General features: G+C 42.6%; 1 protein-coding gene and 1 long non-coding RNA gene across 15 annotated transcripts in view; one reads left to right on the top strand and one right to left on the bottom strand.

Annotated features, from left to right (window-relative positions):
- The window catches only part of VTI1A (vesicle transport through interaction with t-SNAREs 1A), a 383,913-nt gene that overhangs the window by 278,587 nt on the left and 83,854 nt on the right, over positions 1 to 21,472 (top strand). For 4 of the 12 annotated variants that reach the window (XM_025274367.3, XM_025274365.3, XM_025274366.3 and 1 more), the window contains one exon: positions 19,152 to 19,218. The exons of 7 other annotated variants lie outside the window; for them this stretch is intronic. In XM_025274367.3, coding sequence (XP_025130152.1) covers positions 19,152 to 19,218 — 67 coding nt within the window. Of the gene's footprint in view, positions 1 to 14,313; positions 14,456 to 19,151; positions 19,219 to 21,472 lie in introns of those variants that run through there. One more of the 12 variants, XM_025274368.2, reaches the window with a different exon arrangement.
- Positions 118 to 8,177, bottom strand: LOC123331432. 3 transcript variants are annotated; one of them, XR_006548072.1, is made up of 4 exons: positions 8,039 to 8,177; positions 6,096 to 6,236; positions 997 to 1,139; positions 118 to 785 (listed from the first exon to the last, which is right to left on the bottom strand). It is a non-coding gene; the product is annotated as an uncharacterized LOC123331432 (long non-coding RNA). The 3 variants fall into 3 exon arrangements; XR_006548073.1 differs by lacking the exon at positions 8,039 to 8,177 and adding an exon at positions 7,725 to 7,859; XR_006548074.1 differs by lacking the exons at positions 6,096 to 6,236; positions 8,039 to 8,177 and adding an exon at positions 1,591 to 1,707.

The raw sequence follows: 21,472 nt of genomic DNA on the forward strand, positions 1-21,472 counted from the left end.
TGTCCACATACCCATTCGAACATAAGATGAAAACTAGGGTCCTTCTCGCTAGAAAAATGCACATACACATAAAATTTTATAGACAATGGTCTTCAAGGACTTCAGACTATTTTGGGGTTGAATTTATTTTCACAGACTAGGTCCTGCTTTGACTGGCTTGTTGGAGGCTGCAGGATATGGAGGTGGGGCATGAGTCTGGACAGAAAAGCACAAAACAGGAATCAGGGTGCAGGCTTTCAGTTGCTTCACTGAACATTTTTCATTCTTTGGTCTAGAGCTACTCCTGGTGCCAGTCCATGAACTGTATGCTGTTATCCTGTGATGTTGTAAGTGTAAAAATCGAGAGTAAGCATTTAAAAATATAGTGGTTTCCCCTTGCCACAACATCCAAACACACGGTCGGTGGACTGGTCTCATTGAACAGGGCGTAAACCATTTTGGGTGCTGTTGAGTACACTTTAGATAAGTTGCATGCGGCTTGTCGTGTTAATAGGACTCCGTAAGGAAACGGCAACCCACTCCAGTGTTCTTGCCTGGAGAACTCCCATGGGCAGAGGAGCCTGGTGGGCTGTATAGTCCATGGGGGTCACAAAGAGTTGGACACAACTTAATGACTACGTACCTATTAGTCCTCAAAAGTTTGGAAATGAAACATCCAAGCAAAAATTGTCCTTCATCTAAGATAGTGAGAAGCATCAGCAGTAAAACCCAAAATGGCTTTGCTCAGCCTGCTCTTGTGTGGTTTGAACCTGTCTTCCTCCAGCGTCTGCCTCCATCAAGCTTACCTAGAACAAGGCACACAGTAGGCCCTCATTAAATGTTGCTGAAAGAAGACAGAGCAGAGCCAAACTGCTCTTCCAAGAGAGAAGCTTCATTCTTTCCTGCATAAAAGATACCCTGCATAAAAGAATTCTCATGATCCCCAAGGAGTCAAAGTTGTATACATGAAGAAAACATATAGGAAATAAATTATAAGCAGCCATTCTTCATGAATACCTCCTAGAACATGGGCTGAGGAGAGGAGCTTTACGTAGCTGATCCTCGCAGCGGAAGTCCTGAGCTTTTGGGTGGCTTGTATTTCAGTGTATAGACTGCGTGGATCAACAAGTCAGAGCAGCCGGCATTGTCCATTCTCGAGGCTGAAAAACCAGTATGCAGCAGAGTGGGCTCAAGCTTAATAATACCAACAGCAGAAGGAAAATGAATCTTCATAAGATTTTATACATGAAAGGAAAAATGATGCAGTAGTATCTTTTTTTACCCTCCTGTCATATCTTTCTACCTTCCCTGAGGATCCAGGGTTATTAAAAGTCCACTTTCTGAAGGAATCCTAAATCTTGGTTTTAAAAAGTAGGCTTCTGAAAGCTCACCTTTAGCTCTCAAGACTCCTGGAAGCCCGAGGACCAACCAACCTCAACAGGACCCTGCCTCCCCTACTTCCACCTTACCCCCCATCCTCTGGCCCCAGTAAAGCCCACCCCACACTCCCAGGATGCCTTGCAGCTGCCCTGACGCTGTGCAGTGCATCTGTGACACGAACGGGCTGCTGAGGGGACAGTGTGGCTCCAGCTCACCAGTTGTCTCACTTACCAGAGAGAGGGATTTAACTCAGGACCACTTCTCAGATTCTTGGAGCCAGTCCCTGCTTAAGCCTTTCTTCCTCCCTCTCCTCCTCCCTCCCTCCCTTCATTCCTTCTTTGTTTCTTTCTCCCTCTCTCTATTTTAAATTGAGTGGAATCAGAAATATTATCTACCAATAGCTAAAGAATATTGAGAATGCCTCACACAGCTGATGAAATCAGCAGTAGATGGTGTAGGGCGGGTCCGTGTGGCAGAATGACACCTGGTTTGTGTTTATCCACAACTGTTAAGTAAACTAGAAATTTCTGGGAATAATTTTGCTTTTTAACATCCTTTCAGAATAACACAGGCTGTTTGCTCCATCTCATGAAAAGAAAGACTGAAATAAAATAAATTGCTTTCTTTACCATGCACAGGGCACTAAGGGGATAAAGGAGCCTTCCATAGTATGTGGGCCCAGAAAATACACAATTGCTAAAGTCTGATGTGACCTTTGTCTCCACAAATAAAAAGACTGATAACCCCAGGTGTCACCACCACATTTTTTAAACACATATTTCACAAAGGGCTCAGCTTAGTGACTATTTTCAAGTACAAATTAATTTCCTGAATTGGAAAAAAATAAATAGAATCACGCCATGTACGTGCAAAGAGAGGGAGAGTTGGGGGTGAGTGGGGCCTTGGTTACCCCTAGTGTTCTCCATCAATATCGATCAATAACCATTCCCTGCACCAATGCCCTGACTCTTCTCTGGGAGTTTTATGGTTACTGATAGTAGCGTGATTATGGTAACCAGTTGTAGAGCACTTCTATGTACCAGGCGTGGGCTAAGCCCTTTATATTAGTGGATTTGTAAAAACCTTCCACAAAAAAACCTAAGAGATAAGTGTTTTTATTATTCTACCATATGAGTAAGGAAACAACTTACTCAGATCATGTCTCTCCTAAGTGGCCAAGCTAGTCTGGGAACTGGCTCTAACCTATCAGCTTTACTGGCCTTTAAAGGTTTGTTTGTTTGTTTGTTTGTTTGTTTTTGCTTTTGTCTTGAAAGTTTAAACGGAGAGGCTCTTTGGCTCCTTGGCTAGAAGGGTTCGAAACCACTTTTTATCCTCAAACTCACATAAGCCATCAGAGAGAAAAGAAACTGGCCCCAGTACTATCACTGAAAGGTAATAATTAATGAAAAAGGTGTCATTTAAAGAGGTCAGTGACTTAAAGCATATGTTTCTCTTGGATTAACTTTTCTAACAGTCTTTAAATAATGTGTTGATATCAGCACAGACCAAAAAGAATGCAAACAGACCTGAACAGTTTAAATCTCTGGGAAGAAAAATATGAAAATAAAGCTGTTCTCGTAGCCTTAAACAACTGCTTACTCTTCTTTTTCTGCGATAATAATTGTGATAATTACCACTTATTGTGGGCCTTTTTTTTTTTTTAATGCCAAGCAATGTGCTTATCTTTAATCCTCAAAGACTGGGATTGTCTTAGTTTTACAATTGAAGAGGTTCTATCGCTATATAGAATCTTAGGAAGACTTGCCCTGCATGAAATTGAACGTATTCAAAATACACAACAGGGAAATTCCCTGTCAGTCCAGTGGTTAGGACTCCAGGCTTCCACCACTGGGAGTCCACTGCTTGGAGTCCAGGGTTCGATCCCTGGTTGGGGAACTAAGATCCAGCAAGCTACGGGGTACAGGCCAAAATGAAACAAACAAAACACAAAATATGCAACAGGCATTTCAGGAAAAACAGCACAAATTGGTGCACACTTCCAAGGGATCTATACAAAAATACCTCCTAACAAGGCACATACAACGGAGGAACAGCACCCCTATGGTATGATAGGTTGTCATTGATGGGGATGCCATCAATTAAGCAGTTGAGACAGTCAGTTCACACCCCATTTGAAAATTGGCTAATCGTGGGCTGGACACCCTTGGTGTAACCTGTAAAATATTCTGTCAAACACTTGGAGAGGGGACTTATAGATTCTCAGTGCTGTGAAGGTACTGCCAAGGGTCATTCCTGGCTATGATTCTGGAGAGTTCTTCCAACCCTCTTTGTGGGTAGCAAACCTGATATTCCCCAGAAACTTCAAGGGCCAAAGGTTGGGCACACTAGCCTCTAACCCAGGAACCCCACCATCTGGACGTCTCTCCCCAGCAGCGTTGCCTGGGATGAATTATGTAACTTCTCTGGACCTGGGTCTCATCACCATAATTCTCAGCAGCAGGGCATGAAAATAACGCTAGCCATTTGTATAAATGGCACTGAGCTCCTTAGAAGTAAAGTGTTAGCACTCAGTCATGTCCAACTCTTTGTGATCCCATGAATTGTAGCCCAGCCAGGGTCCTCTGTCCATAGAATTCTCCAGGCAAGAATGCTGGAGTGGGTTATCATTTCCTTTTCTAAAGAAGATCCCATGAGCTAGCTCAGTTATTTTGAAGGTGGAAATGGACTTGGTACAGGAGAGAGAGTACAGCTGCAGGTAAACCATAGGGGTTTTTTTTCCATTCTATGACCCTCGTTTCCCTGCAAAGACTTTACTAGAACTTAAGTTTTTTATTTCTACTTCTGAGAAGGCTTCTCTTGGAGTTTATTGATAATTCCTCCCTCACACCTTTGTAAAACAGAGATTGGGCCCTGCAAATTGATAGCCACCTTGCGGCTTGAACCATCTATCCAAAGAGAAACTCTAAGAGGTACCTTTAGATTCATTTAGAGTCAGGGCCGGCGCAGAGCCGGCATGCCTGGGTGTCACTTCCTGCCGGTCCACCAACACGGTGGAGCCCCTGTGACAGGTGACCCGTTGACACTGGCAGTTCACCTCTTACCAGGCTCTCAGGCTAAGCATTTCTCCTTCCCATTAATCACACCCGGTACCTTTAGGACTTTCCTAAACATCTCCCTCTCTTCCCTCCATATTCTGTCTTCCCTCTTTTTCCTGCTTTCTTTTTCTCTCCTCTTTTCTCTCTCTTTCCCTTCCCACTTTTCACCTCAGCATTTTCTCAACCACTATGTCAATAAATCCAGCAAGTGACCATGAAAAGACCAGTTCCAGCTGCAAAATGGCAGCTCCACCTCAGCTTGGAAAACACCAGGGAAAACGAACTTAAGTCATCAAAAACTTCAGAATGGATACTAGGAAGATGGGATTTCACATGAGATGTATTTTACCATGAAAAATAAAAAAGAATTGTGTTTTCTTTCTGCTATAAAAATTTCTGCTATAAAAAAGAATCTTTTTTTAATTTTTTTCCCTGATATAGTCTGAATAATGTATACCAAATGCCAAGAAATTATATGTAATTAGTCTGGGTAATGTATAATTTCCATTTGATTACATATATTAAAGTGATTAAGCAACTTCAGTTTTTCACTAGTAAACATCTGCCCTTCTTTGTTCCACTCTGGGTCTGTAATGACTGTTTGCATCAAGTGTAGGACTTGTTCAGAACCCATGGGAGCAAACATTTGAATGTTAACCCAACTTGGTTGACTGATATCTATGAATCTGGGAGACAACATGAAGTTAGCTCTGTAGGAGGAAAAACTGAAGAGAGATTTACATCCCATCTAAAACCATTATGTAATTTTTGTATGGCTTCCAGTAAGAAAATTGAGTAAAACAGCATGGATGGAAAACTATATTTAAGAGAAGTTATTCAACAAAGTATGTGACATCATCAGTACTTTTAATTTTGCTTAGAATAAAATAAAAATTTTAACATTTCAGTTTTTAATTAATGACTGCTATTTACTTCTTGTACAGCCCTTCTATATGTTTATTACCACATATTTATAGCAGTTTTTCTTTTTCCAATTAGAGGATAGATTTCATCCTTTATCTTTGCAGGTAGCTGATCCAAGACATTTTTATGTAAATGGATTAATTAATTGGTAGCCTTCATTTGAAACTTAAAAAGAATGTAATCCTTTTTGAGAGGCATTAACTGTTTTTTTCATAAACAATTCTTAAGCACCTTGTCACACAATTATAAATTGGTTGACAGTGGTAATCATAATATAATGCATTACCCCTTTCCACATCACCTTTTTTTCAAGGTGATTAAAAGAACCCATTCATTAAAAGGCTGTGTAGCAACTTTGCTTATAAAAATCATGTTTGGGGAAAACTTAAGGGAATGTATTGACGAAACTTTTGAACAAATGACATCACAAGTGAAATTTCCTATACAGCCTTTGTGAGCAGGAATCTAGCTACAAAAATGTACTGAATTTCGGGGGAGGCAGCTACACCTGGCTTTCTTTGAGAGCCCTTAAGCCCCGCTGCCTTCCAGCCCTATGATTTATGCAAATCAGAAAGCTCTGGCGGTCTCCACTTCCTGGCGGGGCAGCATAATCCACTTCCTTTGGGTTCATGTGACCATGCAAATTTGAGCCCTCCTGAATAGTCCCAGAGGGGCTGTGCCTCTCATTATTCCTGCCCCATTCTCCGAGCAGTGCAAGCATTCAGACGATGAATGGACAAGGGTTTAATTACTCACCACATCTGTCAGATCAGATTCAACTTGAGAATGAAGAGAATCCCAGACAAGCCCGGTCATTTCTTTGCAGTGTTCTTCATGGCCGAGGTCATCCAGCTTGTCTTCTAGGGAATATTTTCCACTCCTGGTTTCATGACCCTTCTGGAAAACAAGGACTGCCGCTTTTGGAGATCCATTACTGGGCCTTTCACATTGTGTGTGGCCTTTACAAATGTTAATTAATCTTCCCGGTGATGCACTGAGCCCCAGGGAGCCCTTTATTCCCCCGGGGCTACTGATGACCAATATGAATGCCAGAAAGTTTTCCTTACTGTTTCCTGACCTACATGCTCCTCTCTCTGTGTGCTCTGCTTCCTCCCCCTCCCCCCAAATATGTCTCCCACATGACAGATTGACTCCTCATATTACCAGGTCAGCCAGAGTTTGACATAGTAAAGGCAGATGGTCCGAGTAGAGGATATACCTAAGGAATAAGGTTCTTGCAAATTAAACACCCTCAGAGTCAGCAGCCCAGGCCTTCCAAGGAAAATGTGCATGATCACAGGTGGGAAGGAGGGTGTCCACTGGGAACCAAAGCAACGATTGCCCTCAATGAATGGACACTAGCATTTCCTCCTTCTCTGTGTTCCTACTCTTTGGATTTAAGAGGAGGCTCTGGGCATGTACAACTCTGAAATATAAGGTCCCATGGATTGCCATGATGTTTGGCGAATTTTGTTTTTATTTTTCCTTCTATCTTTTTTTTTCAATTGAAGTAGAATTCACAGAAGATAAAATTAACCATTTTCAAGAGCGTCATTCAGTACATTGGACGGTGTGCAGCCCTCACCTCTTCTAGTCCTGAACATTTTCATCAAAACCAAATCCCTCTACCCATTAAGTAGTCACTCCCCATTCCCCCTAGCCTCTGTCTCTGTGGATTTACCTACTCTGGACATCTCATAGAAATGGAAACATACAATATGTGACCTTTTATGGCTGACCTCTTTCATTTCTCATAATGTTTTTGAGGGCTGCCCTAATGTTCTACTGTGGCACTTTCTGAGTGTGTGTATCATTCTCACCCCATCAGAAGTATGCTTTACATGTTCTGTCTTGGATAAGAGGGTGAGCATCTAAGGAAGTCTGCGAGTCAGCTTGCACCCACCCTCTTCTCTCACTCCCGTAGTCTTTAGGAATGCTGCTTAGGTTCCATCCATCACAGCTCTGAAACGCCTCAGATCACTTGTCATTTATGCCCTTACTGCTCCTGCCCCTCTTCACAGACCATTCGCTGTCCAGCTGGTCTTTCTCAGCACAGAACCTCCTGATCCTGTCACTGCCCAGTGTTCCTCATGGGCTCCTCCCCACCTTCAAAACCGGGTTCAAGCTCCTTCCCGTGTGGTCTGTCCCAGGCTGTCTGCAATCTGCTCTCCCCTCCCTCTGCCCTCATCCCCACCCCTTCCTGATTCACCACATCTACCCAGCCACATTAGACTGCCTCAGGTGTCTGACCAGGGTGCACACTCCCTCTTCCGTGCCGTTCTGTGCCCCAGTCCCCCTCCCTAAAATGTCTTCCTCCCCACCCCCACCCCCACCCCCACTGCAGAAATCCATCCCTCCTTGCTTTATTGCATTTTACCTTCTCACCTTCCCTGATCTTCAGATCTTCAGAATGAATTCCTCCTTTCTAATCCCATGGCGTTTTACTTATCATAATACTTGTCACAGCCAGTCTTTAATAAGTGTTCTTTCTTTTTAAAGCTCTGTCCTTTTCCACTAAACTCGGATCTTTGCAAGGGCAGAAATCGTCTCTTATTTGGTAGTAACTCTAGCACCAACTGGGCTTCCCTTGTGGTTCAGCCGGTAAAGAATCTGCCTGAAATGTAGGAGACCCGGCTTCCATCCCTGGGCTGGGAAGATCCCCTGGAGAAGGGAATGCCAACCCACTCCAGTATTCTTACCTGAAAAATTCCATGGACAGAGGAACCTGGCAGGCTGCAGTCCAGGGGTCGCAGAGTCAGACACTGGCACCAACTGCTATGTAGGTCCTCAATCGATATTTCATTGAATGATTTGAATTTTCTTCTCCACAGAAAAAAGAATGGGCATGTAAGGAGCCCCGAGTCATGGAGAGAACCAGTCTGATGCAAAATAACAAGGACTAACATTTAAAATTATTTTCATCTTCTACTGAATTCAGAGTTACAATAGTTTACCAGTTTCAATTAGCAGAAAATGCAACTTTGCTCTTTTTTTTTCCTCCTCAGATTATGTTCTTCATTACAAATCTCATGAGTTTTATACGTAGTTGCCAAAAATCTTTTTGACAAATTGCACAGGATGCATTTTGGGATTGGGGGATAGAATTGATTAAATTTAGGCCAAGTTCTGTACCTTGATATCTCTCAAAACAAAAATACAGATGTAGGGCTACTCAAAAATGTATCCATTTATTTTTATCCCAGCCCTCCAAATTCATTGTCTTTAAGAATAATCAATTGGATTCTTTTAAAATTAAATGCCAAGTAAATGATGCAAATAAAACAATTTTGTTTGCTGAGAAGTAATTGAAAATCTGCAACTAATTACAAATTGGCAAGCTCTGAACCCCAAATAGCTGAAACCCTTGCTGATGCATTGTTTACAGCTGGGTTCAAAACTGGCTTCCTTACACCAGCCATCCACAAGTTATTAATCAATACGTTGCCAAGTTCTATACCTCACCTTCAAAAAATGGTCATAAACATTTAATTTTCAATATGGGCTTCATAAATAAAGCTTTTAAAAACTAGCGGAGGAGGTATAATTGGTTAGAACACACAAAGCCCGTTCTTGAGTTAATGTGAGTTGGCTTTGGGTTTACATACCCTTGTTCTTCCTTGACTGTTCAGGAATCCTGTAACTCAGTTGAAATTAATATCCTGCCAGTCTGGTCATTGAGTCCCCTATAGCACTCCACTGATGCATTACAAGACCTTTTTAATTGACATTCTGGAGAAAAGCAACGTATTTATGGGCCACAGAGAAACAGGGATCAACTAATTTGAATTGCTATTTCAGCAAGCAGGTAAAGCTGAATTTACAAGTGACTCTATTCTGAGTGGTGGTTTAAATACACACACACACACACACACACACACACACACATTCTGATGCTTCCATACCTCAGACTCCATCTCCTACTGTTCTTTCTCTCTCACCTGACCTACATTCACTCTTGTGCAATCTCTGCCCTTGCTGTTCGGTTCTGGAATGTTTTTCCTCTAAACAGTCACTTGGATGGCCCCTTCTTTTTTTTTTTTTTTTTTTTTTTCAGGTTAATGTCAGTCCTCAAAAAGGCTTTCCCTGTCCTCCATACCTAGTATCTTGTACTTTATTCTCTTTCTTCATGTATTTACTTGATGATTGTGAGTTGTCTCTATTAGATTGTAAGCTATGCAAAAACAGACGCCTCGTGTATCTAGTCCACTCCCCTAACCTTGGTCCCTGGAATAGTGCCTCGCACGTGATAAGTTCTCTGTAAGTACTGGATGAATGGGTGGGTGGGTGGAGAGTGTAGGTGAATGGATACGTGGGTGGGTGGGTAGATGGATGGATTGCTAGATTAGAGGGAGAATGAAAGAACAGTTATGTTGGTTGGAAGAAGCAGCAGAGTTACGACAGAAGTTGAATGCTAGGAAGGTCATGACTCTAAAAGCTTCATCAAAACCTTTTCTAAATTCCAAGCTTAGAAATTTCTTTCCAAACTGGGGTGCATTCAGAGGTCAGAGATGGTAAGGAATACTGCATAACAGATTCTCTTCAATTTTCACAGGGGCTGTTCTATAGAAAAATCATTAGACCTGTCTCTGTGGCCCCAAAAGCTTGATCCAGGATGTGTAGGTGGAGACTACCAGGAGTATATTGTGGATTAAAATGAGAGAGCTTTCTCACTGAGAGAGCTGCCCTGAATGGCAAACGAGTAGTAAGATGATGTTGGTGAAAGGATTGATAGCATATAGTGCCTGACTGCTTAGTAGGGATGCTTATCACAGAGGCATCGGATGTGCTTTGGTTCTGGACAGCTCGTCTGGGCTCTTATTACTCTGAAGCTCTATGGTTCTATAATGATCAAAGGAGAAGGCTGGTCAATAGTTGACAATTAATTTTTAAAAGGAGAAATTCCAGTGAGATTTGGATTTTTCATTTTGTCCCATAAGGAGATAACTTTAGAAATGATTTTAAAATGAACCAAAAGAAAATGTTCCTAGCAAAATCATAAGGCTGAATTCTGAAAGTCTATTCAGCATCTTCCGTTCCCTGGGATGCCCGGGCCAGGGCATGCAGTATTTTCAGTACATTGAGAGCGAGGAGCATGCATTCTCAGGGGGCGGCAGGGGCGGCCTGTAAGGTCTTAATCCAGGTCTGTAATCTTGAGGCAAGGCCTCCATGTGTGAAGCGCAGGGGTGCCTCCAAAATAGAACAAGAGCACTCCATCCATGTGAAGATGACTGTCAAGGTCACTGGGACCTACCGTGATCTGACAATTAAAGCTGTCTGTGGCTGTCTTACCTTTCAGGACATACTTCCGGAGATCCAAAAGAAACCTTTTTTTTTTTTTTTTTTTTTCATAAATTGATGATTTTCTGTTGCTGAGTCATTCTTCTTGCAGTTCCTTTTGCTTTTCCTATTTACTGTTGGTTCGATACCTAAGCTGTAGCATTGTTGCCTTCTAGGGGGTATAAGGGAGAGAGCCGAAGATGCAGGTCTGTGCCATGGTGGGCAGATCTAGGCATGGCCACGAGGCCCCCTCCTGCAAATCCACAGATGTCCAGAGATCAAGAGGAATGTTCTGTCGGGTTAATGAAGTTTGGGTTCATCACCACCATCCAGTTGCTTGCCTTGCCAATTCCTGGGGTGCATGGGATACTGAGAATGGAGTACGGGAGACGAGCTTAGATTTCTCACTTGGTTGCTAGCCAGGCTGATTCACTGTCCCACACTGGAGGCTCAGTCAGGCCACGTGTAAAACAGTGGTCACTGGCAGAGCATCTGGGATGTTCTCAAGGTGGGGTTCACTCACCTTCTCTGGGGAGCTCTTCCAAGCCCTCAGGCAGAATAGTCCTTCTTCCCTCTGAGCCTCCTCACTGTCCTCCATCTCCCCTTCATCAGTTCGTGATATAAATTATTCTGTGCCAGCTTGGCTCTCCGCTAAGGTCATGAGATCTTTGAGGGCAGGCATTGTGTTTCCTTTCTCTCTATATCTCCAGAGTGCAGTGCCCTTCCTGGCACATAATAGATCCTCAATGAATACCTGATATACTGGGGGGAAAAATGACTATCTACCTGAAATATTAAAGGTATTCATATATTGTGAGTGGAGAGTAATAAAGACATGTGAAGTTCAATGTGAAACTCATCTTGCCTCCCCAGTGCAACCTGATTAAACAGCAACAGTTTCTTCCTCTTTTGAGTCACCTGAACCTTACTGACTATTTTCTTACAAGGTTGTTGAGTTTACCTTGGACTTGGGGCTGTCCTCTATTAAGAAGCTTTCAGCAGAGCCTGGGAATCGAGTTATGGTGTCACAGCACAAAGCCAGCGGGGCAACCCTGGGTGTGGGGGTGGGGAAGCCTCCTGGATAAGAAATGCTTTGTCATCTGGTCGCTGAGTCTTATGGACTTGACCTGGTGGACTTGAGCTAGTGACCTAGCTAAGTGATCCCCCAGTGGGGCCTCAACATTCGCCAAGACCTGGACATGCTCTGAACAGGCTCTGGACTCCCAGTGATGCACACAGCCCTTCAGGGTCAGGGGTCACCGTGCTGCCAGGCCAGCAGGACAGGTGGAATGTTGTACGGCTGCTCCTCTGGTTGCATTTCCAACACCTCCCTATCCCACAACGATCGGTCGTTGGCATGCTATTTCCACCACCTTGTCATCTCAATGGCTTGTCTGGGGTCTCGGTGGCTGAGTGTGGAGAGCCTGTCCCCAGCCCTTTTCTCTCAGGACAAGTTCGACTTCGCTTCCTCTGGCCTTATCAGACTCCTTGTTTCCAAAATTGTTACTCAGCTACTTGGGAAGTTGAACTCAATTTCTCCCTCCTGACATCCTCCCAGCTGAGAGTAATAAGAAAAGCAGTTGATCACAGTGAGGTGTCCATCTTTTCCATTCTCTGCCATCTACCATGCCTTACAGGGATAAGCCCGGGAAATTTTGTCAGCTGCATTTCATACTGCTTAGTGGTCATCTGGCCATCTCTGCTTCGAGCGTAGCTTAAAGAAACATATGGCCCCAGATTCTTCCACGCTACAGATATGGAACTTTCCCATGTTAAGAGAGCTAAAGATGAAATATGGTTTTCTGTACCTCTTTTCATTGACCGTCAAAATAACAAGTGATGTCTTGTCTTTCAACAGAGACGCTCTTTTTACTCAGTTATTCAATGAAGAATGTGTCGTTGTCTTTGCTGTAGATTTTTATTTTATTTGTAAATTGTGCGTGCTGCGTGCTACGGAATACTGAGAAACCATACACCCTGGCTTGTTAGCTGACACACAGTATGTGTGATTACAAATTGTTTGAGTAACAGTGGACTATTGAACTGCCATCCAGATGTGTGTGGAGTTAACTGTGGGAATGTCCACAAAGGAGGATTATCTTTCTGGTTGCTGGGTCCAAGCCCCCTAGAAAGTGGAAATATAAGCATGGAAGCTACTCATATAGAACATTAGCTACAAATGGCTCTTCAGAGGCAAAATTAATCATTTTTTAACAATTACACATTGCAGTTAAGACCGAATTTGTTCTCCGAAAGTAAATCAGGCAAAGAAAGTGCCAAACAACAACAAAAGAAGTTGTGGCTTAGAGCGGCCTTTGTGAGTGGTTTAGTCATTTTCTGTTTCTCCATATCTACAAAATTCAGATCGTCATAGTCTCAAAATAAACCATGACTGTCCCAAGTCTCTGAGCTGACGTCTCGTCTGCTTTGTCTGTGTTTCTGCACTTCCTTCCATCTCGTCTGCTGCAGAGGACACCACATCGTACAGTGGCTGGCATTCGTGGTACTGGCCAGGGGAAAACAAGACAGAAATCCCATGGGAACATTCCCTTTAAAATATCTGAACCACAGTGAGATACCACTTCACACACATAGGATGGCTAAAATAGGAAAGACAGTAACAAGTGTCGATGAAGATGTGGAGACATCAAAACTCTTACCCACTGCTTATGAGAAAGTAAAACGGCATAGCCACTTTGTCAAACAGTTGTATAGTTCCTTAAAATGTTCAACATGGAGCTGCCATACCACCCAATGTTTCAACTCCTAGATATATGTATCCAAGAGGAATGACAATGCGTGTTCACATAAAAACTTGTACGTGCGTGTTCAGAGCAGCATTGTTCAGAATAGCCAAACAGCAGAAACAACCCAATGTCCATCAACTGATGAATGGATAAATAAAATGCAGTATATTCAGTTCAGTTCGGTTGTTCAGTCGTGTCCGACTCTTTGCGACCCCATGAACCTCAGCATGCCAGACCTCCCTGTCCATCACCAACTCCCAGAGTCCACCCAAACCCATGTCCATTGAGTCGGTGATGCCATCCAGCCGACTATCGTCCCCTTCTCCTCCTGCCCTCAATCTTTCTCAGCATCAGGGTCTTTTCCAATGAGTCAGCTCTTTGCACCAGGTGGCCAAAATATTGGAGTTTCAGCTTCAACATCAGTCCTTCCAGTGAACACTCAGGACTGATCTCCTTTAGTATGGACTGGTTGTATCTCCTTGCAGTCCAAGGGACTCTCAAGTCTTTGGCCATAAAAAGGAATGAAATCCTAATACAACTCGGATGAACCTTGAAAACATGCTCAGTGAAAGAAGCCAGACATAAAAGACTGTATTATATGAATCCATTTGTATGAAATGTCCAAAACAGGCAGATCTATAGAGACAGAAAGTAGATTAGTGGCTTCCTAGAGCTGGAGAGGTTGAAGAGAAATGGAGGGTGACTGCTAATGGGTATGGGGTTCCTTTTTGGAGTGATGAAAATTTTCTAAAATTGATTGTGATGATGATTATACAATGTGATAAATATACTAAAACACCATTGAATTTTATGCTTTAAATGGCTAAATTGCACAGTATATGAATTATACCTCAATTATGCTGTTTAGAAATGAAGGCAAAGTAAAGATAGTTTCAAGTAAAAAATTTTAAAGGTATTTCAAGGGGATTTTTTTTTTTTTTTTTTTTTAGTGAATCATGCCTCAAATTAGGATGTCTTCAAAAACCACATATCTGGACTTTTTTGGCAGTATGAAAAGAAGAGGAAATGGTTTTAAATTTAGTAGCTTATGTCCTTTTTTCCCCCCGGAATGAAAGATCTGTTACTTGTTCAGTGTCAATGCTTTCTATCTCCACTTGGAATCTACAGCAGTAAGCTGGCTCCCAGCCATCAAATACCTAGATCTAGCTTTGTGCGATAAAACTCCCTTTAGCAATGCATATTGAAATATATCATTCTGAACCTATTTTAAATTCTATAGCAAGCAAGTCAAAAATTTTTTAAAAATCATGAAACATCATCCAAGTCAGAAGACAAAGAAACAAATAGAAAGTCCTCTCTAGATTCTGTTCGCACTCCACTTTCTATAGTTTAAAGAAAAATGTGGAATTTCCTGCAGAGTGATTAATAGGCCAGTGTGGTGACATACAGGAACTCTGAGCTTGACCTTGCAGGTAAAGGCTAACTGGTATGTTAAGTTGATTACACAATTTCCTCTAAATAAGTTGACAAGTGGTTTGCAGTTGCCTTGACTTTTGCCCTTATAAATGCACACTTATAAATGACTTGCTTTTTCAGCTAAAGCAATCCTTATTTTAGATGTGACATGTGTTAAGTAAACACCATGATAGGGAACCCCAGCTTCCTAGCCTTTATAGCCAGGTCAGATTAGCAGAGTTGCTAGGGGACATGAGTTGGGGCAGCCTGAAACTTGGCTTTGAGATATGGATGTATTCACAGGGCATGAGAAACCCAGAACTAGTTTCCTCCTTCTAATATGCTGAAGTAGACTGGTGGATTTGATAAGATTCCACATATGGCTTGAAATGTTCCAGGAGTAGAGGCTGCTAAACGGTTTGCAGTAAATGACAGTGGGATTATCCCTAGTGTTTTGTACAGGTCTCCTTTCAGGATCTCAAGTCTGTAGGAAAATACAGCCTCTGGTGTTTTGTCAAAAAATGTCATGGAGAAAAGGTTTCTGGTCAGCATTTCTGCTCTATGGTCATTTTCACAGGAAGAAAATGTGGTCTTTGTACAGTCAAGAGGATATAATTTATTGAGATATTTTTATTTACAGATATACTACTTCTTTCTACTTAAAGGGAAAGTTACAAAAAGCTACTATAAGAGAACAGGAAATGTTGCTTCAGATGAGAAATCAAAATGCTGCTTAGGAAAATGGTGATTTGTAGATTTATAAGTCAAGCACCTTTATTGAACTTAATGTATCCTGATTTGATAAGCAAAAAGAGCTTTGCTAACATTGTTGATTTAGCTGGAATCTATTTGTGTGCATGTGTGTGTGTGTGTGTGTCTTCCTGAATGAGTTAAACATTTGGAAAATGAATTGATTTTTATTTGAATATACAAAGATAATACCATTTAAGCTTTCCAGGTCTAGAATATGACAAGCCTTGAGCTCATCTGGAAAACAGAACGTTATTAGGACTCAGAGGTTAAATTTACCATCCCACCATTAAATCCATGAATGTTCCTCTAAAACAATGTGCAGACCCGTTACAAATCATCTTCCCTCACATTAACTCTTACGTACAATGAAACTCGCCAGCCTGAAATGTTTACTACTTGCCACAGATGACTAACTTAGAAATCTTTTTATTCCATTATTTCACCCAGTCATCCATAAGTATTTGTAAAAAGGATTGCCATCCACCTTCCGGCTGGTTGTGTGCTTGTGCAGGCCAATCTGACCTGCCACGTGGCTCCTCCTTGAAAGCTGTCAATACTCAGTAACCATGAGCTATTAATAACAGCATCCTCAGTGCATGTTTCTAAGCTGTGTCACTTCCGCCCAAGCTGGCCAGTGCCCTGTTGATGTACCCATGAGGCAAGACAAGGCTTTCCACACTCAACCCTCTCTGCTTGTGGAAAGTTAGGATCTCCTGAGGTTTGGCTTTCAACTCTGCATGGCAAACACAAGAGTCATGAATTTCCCACCACAGTGGACGAGTCAACGAAGTTTCTGCTGCGTCTCAGTTTTATCTCTCAAGAGAGTATCCTTTAGGGACTTCCCTGGCGATCCAGTGGTTGGAACTTTGACTCCCAATGCAGGAGGTATGGGTTTGATCCCTGGTCAGGGAGCTACGATCCCACAAACCTTTTCTTAAGTTTGATCAAAAAGCCAAAACTTAAGGGAAAAAAGCAGAAACAATATTATAACAAATTCAATAATGATTTTAAAAATAGTCCACATCAAAAAAAAAAATCTTAGAAAGAGAGAGTATCCTTTAAAAATAAAGGATAAATACTTCTGTTAAATACATTTTAAAATATTTCAAATTTTATTTCAAATATTTCATAAAAAATAAGACATAAAAAATGCTTACCCTTCATAATAAATGAGCATCCTTGTTCCCAGCACAAGCTTAAGAATTAATATTTAACAAATACAGATGAAGCCCCTGTTCCACCTCAGAAGTTTATAAGACCAAGTATGCAGTGCCTTGAAGAAGCCCAGTTGAAATACTGGGAGCTGTCCTGTGATAGCAAGAGAGAGAACATGCTTCTGGAGGAAAAAAAAAAATGCACTTTTCTCTTGTTGGTTTGAATTTTTTTAAATTCCAGATACTTAAACCGTAAAAAATTGCCAATATTCCATTATTTTCAAACCTCAAAAGTGACAGTTTTATATGGTTAGCCTTAGAGCAGAGAGACAGATATCCATTGCACATTACAAGAAGAAACCAAAATCCAGGTCACATCTTCTCTTGCCTAGATCATTAGCTTGGACCCAGAAATGGCTTCCTTGCTTTTATTCTCATATGTACATGCTCAGTCACTTCAGCCGTGTCTGATTCTTTGTGACCCATGGACTATAGCCCACCAGGCTCCTCTGTCCATGGGATTCTCCAGGCAAGAATAGTGGAGTGGGTTGCCATGCCCTCCTCCAGGGAATCTTCCCAACCCAGCGATAGAACCCACATCTCCTGTGTGTCCTGCATTACAGGTGGATTCTTTACCGCTGAGCCACTGGGGAAGCCCACCCCTTCCAATTCAACTTCCATGCTCTTGCCACAAGCATATGTATATCACATTAAGAATCAAGACAGGAAAACTGTCTTGATTATATAGATAGTGGAATTCTTACTACAAGCCAACTACCTTGCAGAGGCTGTACTTTACATTACTCATCTCATTTTATCCTCACAGGAAACTTTGAGACCTCCAGAGGCCAACCCAAGTTTTGTGGGATCCAAGTTTTGGGATACCCTGATGAGAGGAAATTAAATTCAAAATGAGTTATGAAAGTTAATATCTGTTTAGGTTAAGAAAAAGTGCAACAAAATTTGAGAGGCAAGTAAATACTTCAGATACCACAAAGTCCAGAAGAATCACATGGTTTCATTAATTAACCATTTGACATCCATTTATAATACTTTATTCCCCTACATTTTTGACTGCATATTCTTTCATCTAACAAGTCTTTCATAATATCATTTTCTATGGAGAAAATGCTCAGTCTTTCCTCTAAAATGGTTGAGCAAGCTTTTTTAAAAACTCATGGAGAGTACTTTTATAATTTATTTTTACTTCATAGTTCAATATTAGTAATATGTTAAGTTTTTAAAGAAAGGGAAAATGAAAACATTAGTTGCTCAGTCATGTCCAACTCTTTGCAATCCCATGGACTGTAGCTTACCAGGCTCCTCTGTCCATGGAATTCTCCCGGCAAGAATATCGAATTGGGTTCCATTCCCAGGAGATCTTCACGACCCAGGGATCGAACCCAGGTCTCCTGCATTGCAGGCAGCTTCTTTACCAGCTGACCTACCAGGGAAGCCCCAAGATCATCATCAAATGTCATTTTTCCCCCAGATATGAAGCAGTGAGATCTGGAATATTTCCAACAGACTTTGCTCCTGGCTCCACACAATTCTTTCTCAACCTCCCATAGACCTCCAGTGCTGGGTGCTCTAAGGCATGTTCATTTCACAGGATGACCTCTGGCCCTGCCCCTTTATGTCCCAACACCAGATGAGCCGGCTATTTCCAGCCCCAAAGTGCTAGCAATAACTTACCCAAATATGGCAATGACTGTTTAACATGTAAGCATATCCCACTACATCCAAAATAAATTACCCCTAACTCAACTTTTCCCCATGGCCAATGGTAGATCAAACCAGTCAATCCTAAAGGAAATCAACCCTGAATATGCATGGGAAGGAGTGATGCTGAAGCTGAAGCTTTGATACTTTGGCCACCTGATGCGAAGAACCAAATCATTGTAAAAGACTCTGATGCTGGGAAAGATTGAAGGCAAAAGGAGAAGGTGGCGGCAGAGGATGAGATGGTGTGATAGTATCAGTGACTCAATGGACATGAATTTGAGCAAACTCCAGGAGATCGTGAAGGACCAGGAAGTCTGGCGTGCTGCCTGCGGTCTATGGGATCACAAAGAGTTGGACATGACTGAGCGACTGAACAGTAACGAAATGTTACCCAATACAAGGGAAAGTCAGAGAAGAAAGAGACGGTAGTCCTAATGGATTGCAGTTAATATGTCTTATGTTTACGAGTTGTATAAGATACTTGACCAAGTGGACATGTTTCTAGGGCCTCTCCCAGGGCCTTGGAAGGAGGCCAAACAAGTGAGGGACTGACCCTGAAGGCTGGAGGGGAGCTGAGAAGTTGCATTCACTTCTGGAAAGTTGCTTGAGGTCACTGGGGTAGCAAGTGACAGAGCTAGGATTTGAACCCAGTCTGTGGAGTCCAAGCTCTTATCTACTAAATTATGTTAACTCACATTTTTTGCACATAATCTTTCCCTTCCTTTCATACCCTATCTTAGCACCCAGCATTTCACCATTGGCCAACATCTGCTACACCAAAACATGGACGTTCGAATCTCGAAACAGGTATGCTATATTCCTGCGCACCCCTGGGCCAACTTCCTTTAAGACTCTGGAATTCAACCGCTTTTTGAAACAAATTTTATCACAACATAGGATTTCCAATAGCTCCGTATTAAAATTCACTGCCTTCCTCCACCCACGTTCTAAAATTCATGTTGCTGCTCATCCAGCTTAGGGAGATTTCTCAGGCTGCCCCAAGGGTTGATAAAGATAGTCCAATCCTCTGACATTTATTCTGGTGTCCCTAAGAGCCATGTTTCGGAAGTGGTGGGACAGTCTTCATTAGAAGGGGGACAGCCAGCAGGGGCCCTGCTCTCAATGGCCTGGCACCTGCAGAAGAAAGGGTTTTCCTGATAAACCTTCCAGTGTCTGGACCCACGGTTTGTGCACATGGGCGGAACTCTCTCTCACAGAACAAGTGTGTTTGCCAAATCAGGGACTGAAGTATCTTGCAAGTCCACTTGTTTCAGAAGAAAGACAGGATAAGGGAAGTGGCAGAAGCAGTGATAGGAAAGGAGTTTTTCGCACTAACAAGTGTGAGCTGATAAGCCTGACCTGTAAGGCAAATGTTGAGGGGTCCTGAGTACACTTCTCAGGCCAAAATTAGCTGAGCAAATTTGATTTGGCTTTTTCACTTTATAGTGGGAAAAAAGTTCTGAATAAGAAAGAAAACTCAGAGTGTATTGCTGTCACAAATGACAGATTTGACTGCTTATCTGTTAGATTTTTTCCTACTAAAGAAGTCAATGAAGTCACTTTCTAATATGTCTGAATTGTAGGGTGACATGACCAAAAAATACACTAATAATAATATGTGAGTCCTTATTACGTTCCCAGTCCCTGGACTGAGTGTGTTTACATTGCTTATTTCATTTGATCCTCACAAGAACCCTCTGAGGCTGTTTCAAATTACAGATGAAGAAAATGAGGCTTAGAGAGATTTAATAATTTACCCAAGTCAGCCACACAGCCAGCAGGCAGTGGAGGCCAGATCTGAACCAAAGCAGCCAGCCTTGGGACGCTGCACACTTAATCCACTCTCATACACGGAGGGTCCGTTTATATCCTGTTCCTGTCCCCCTGCTCCGGGATCACACTCCCTCTCTGAACAGTCCCCATAGTGTGAGGAACCGTCTGAATGTTACTCGAAACATGTATAAAGCAAACAAGGATTATTTTTATTATCTCCCACAAGTACCCCTATTAGCTTTTTTTTTTTTTTTCCTCTTACGGTGACTAGAAGAAAATGTAAGATTAGTAAGAGGGCAAAATAAATATTTACTGAGCTCTGAAAGGCCTGATGGTGCTTCCCAGGTGGCGCTAGTGGTAAAGAACCCCCTTGTCAATCCAGGAGACATAGGAGATGCAGGTTCGATCCCTGAGTGGGGAAGATACCCTGGAGGAGGGCATGGCAACCCACTCCACTATCCTTGCCTGGAGAATCTCCATGGACAGAGGAGTCTGGTGGGCCACAGTCCATAGGGTCACACAGAGTCAGACACAGACTGAAAAGACTTAGCGTGCACATGTGAAAGGGTTGATACTATGCTTAGTTTTTCTCCACCCTTGCTTGGAGGCCCAGCCTGTGTAAAAGGAAGCCCCCAGCAAGGCTTAAGGAGAGTGTGGCTGCCTCCTTCTGGCAAATTCAGGTTCCTGTGAAGCGTCTAAGGTCACAGTGTTGCTCCTTGGGGGCTGAACTGGGTTCCCTGTGTCTTACCCATTTGTACCTAGAAACTCCACCAGGAAGTTTTTGAAAAGTTCTCCGGAGGGGCAGTCATGTTCACCTGGTCCAGCGTAGAGTACAATGTCGATTCAGTGCCAGACCGAGGGTCCCTGGGGAAGCACCAGCCCAGGCCTTGTGGTCACATTGGAGAGGAAGGGATGAGTCAAGGCCAAGAGATGAGAGGGGCCCTCAGGAGAATGTGTGCTCCCAGCCACTCATCTCACAGGAGAAACCAAGGCCCAGGGAAAGGAAGTGACCCCTGCTGGTCACGGTGGAACCAGCACCAGGCTTCCTGTTTCAGACACTCCTTCCACCATAGGCTGCTGACGGGCTTGCCCCTGGGCAGCACCTCCCAAGTACACAGGGACGCCCTGAATACTTTGTGGCAGTTTTGCTATCCAGCGATGCCTTTTGAGGTTCCATTTCAGAATTATTATGCTGAGGAGACTGACTTCTAAGAGAGGGTATGCCCTTTTTTCTCAGATGGTTAGATTCTCCATCTATAGCAATAAAAGAGCTATTTAAATAAACTCT

Source organism: Bubalus bubalis, chromosome 23, assembly GCF_019923935.1.
Source record: "Bubalus bubalis isolate 160015118507 breed Murrah chromosome 23, NDDB_SH_1, whole genome shotgun sequence".
Lineage (NCBI taxonomy): Eukaryota > Metazoa > Chordata > Mammalia > Artiodactyla > Bovidae > Bubalus > Bubalus bubalis.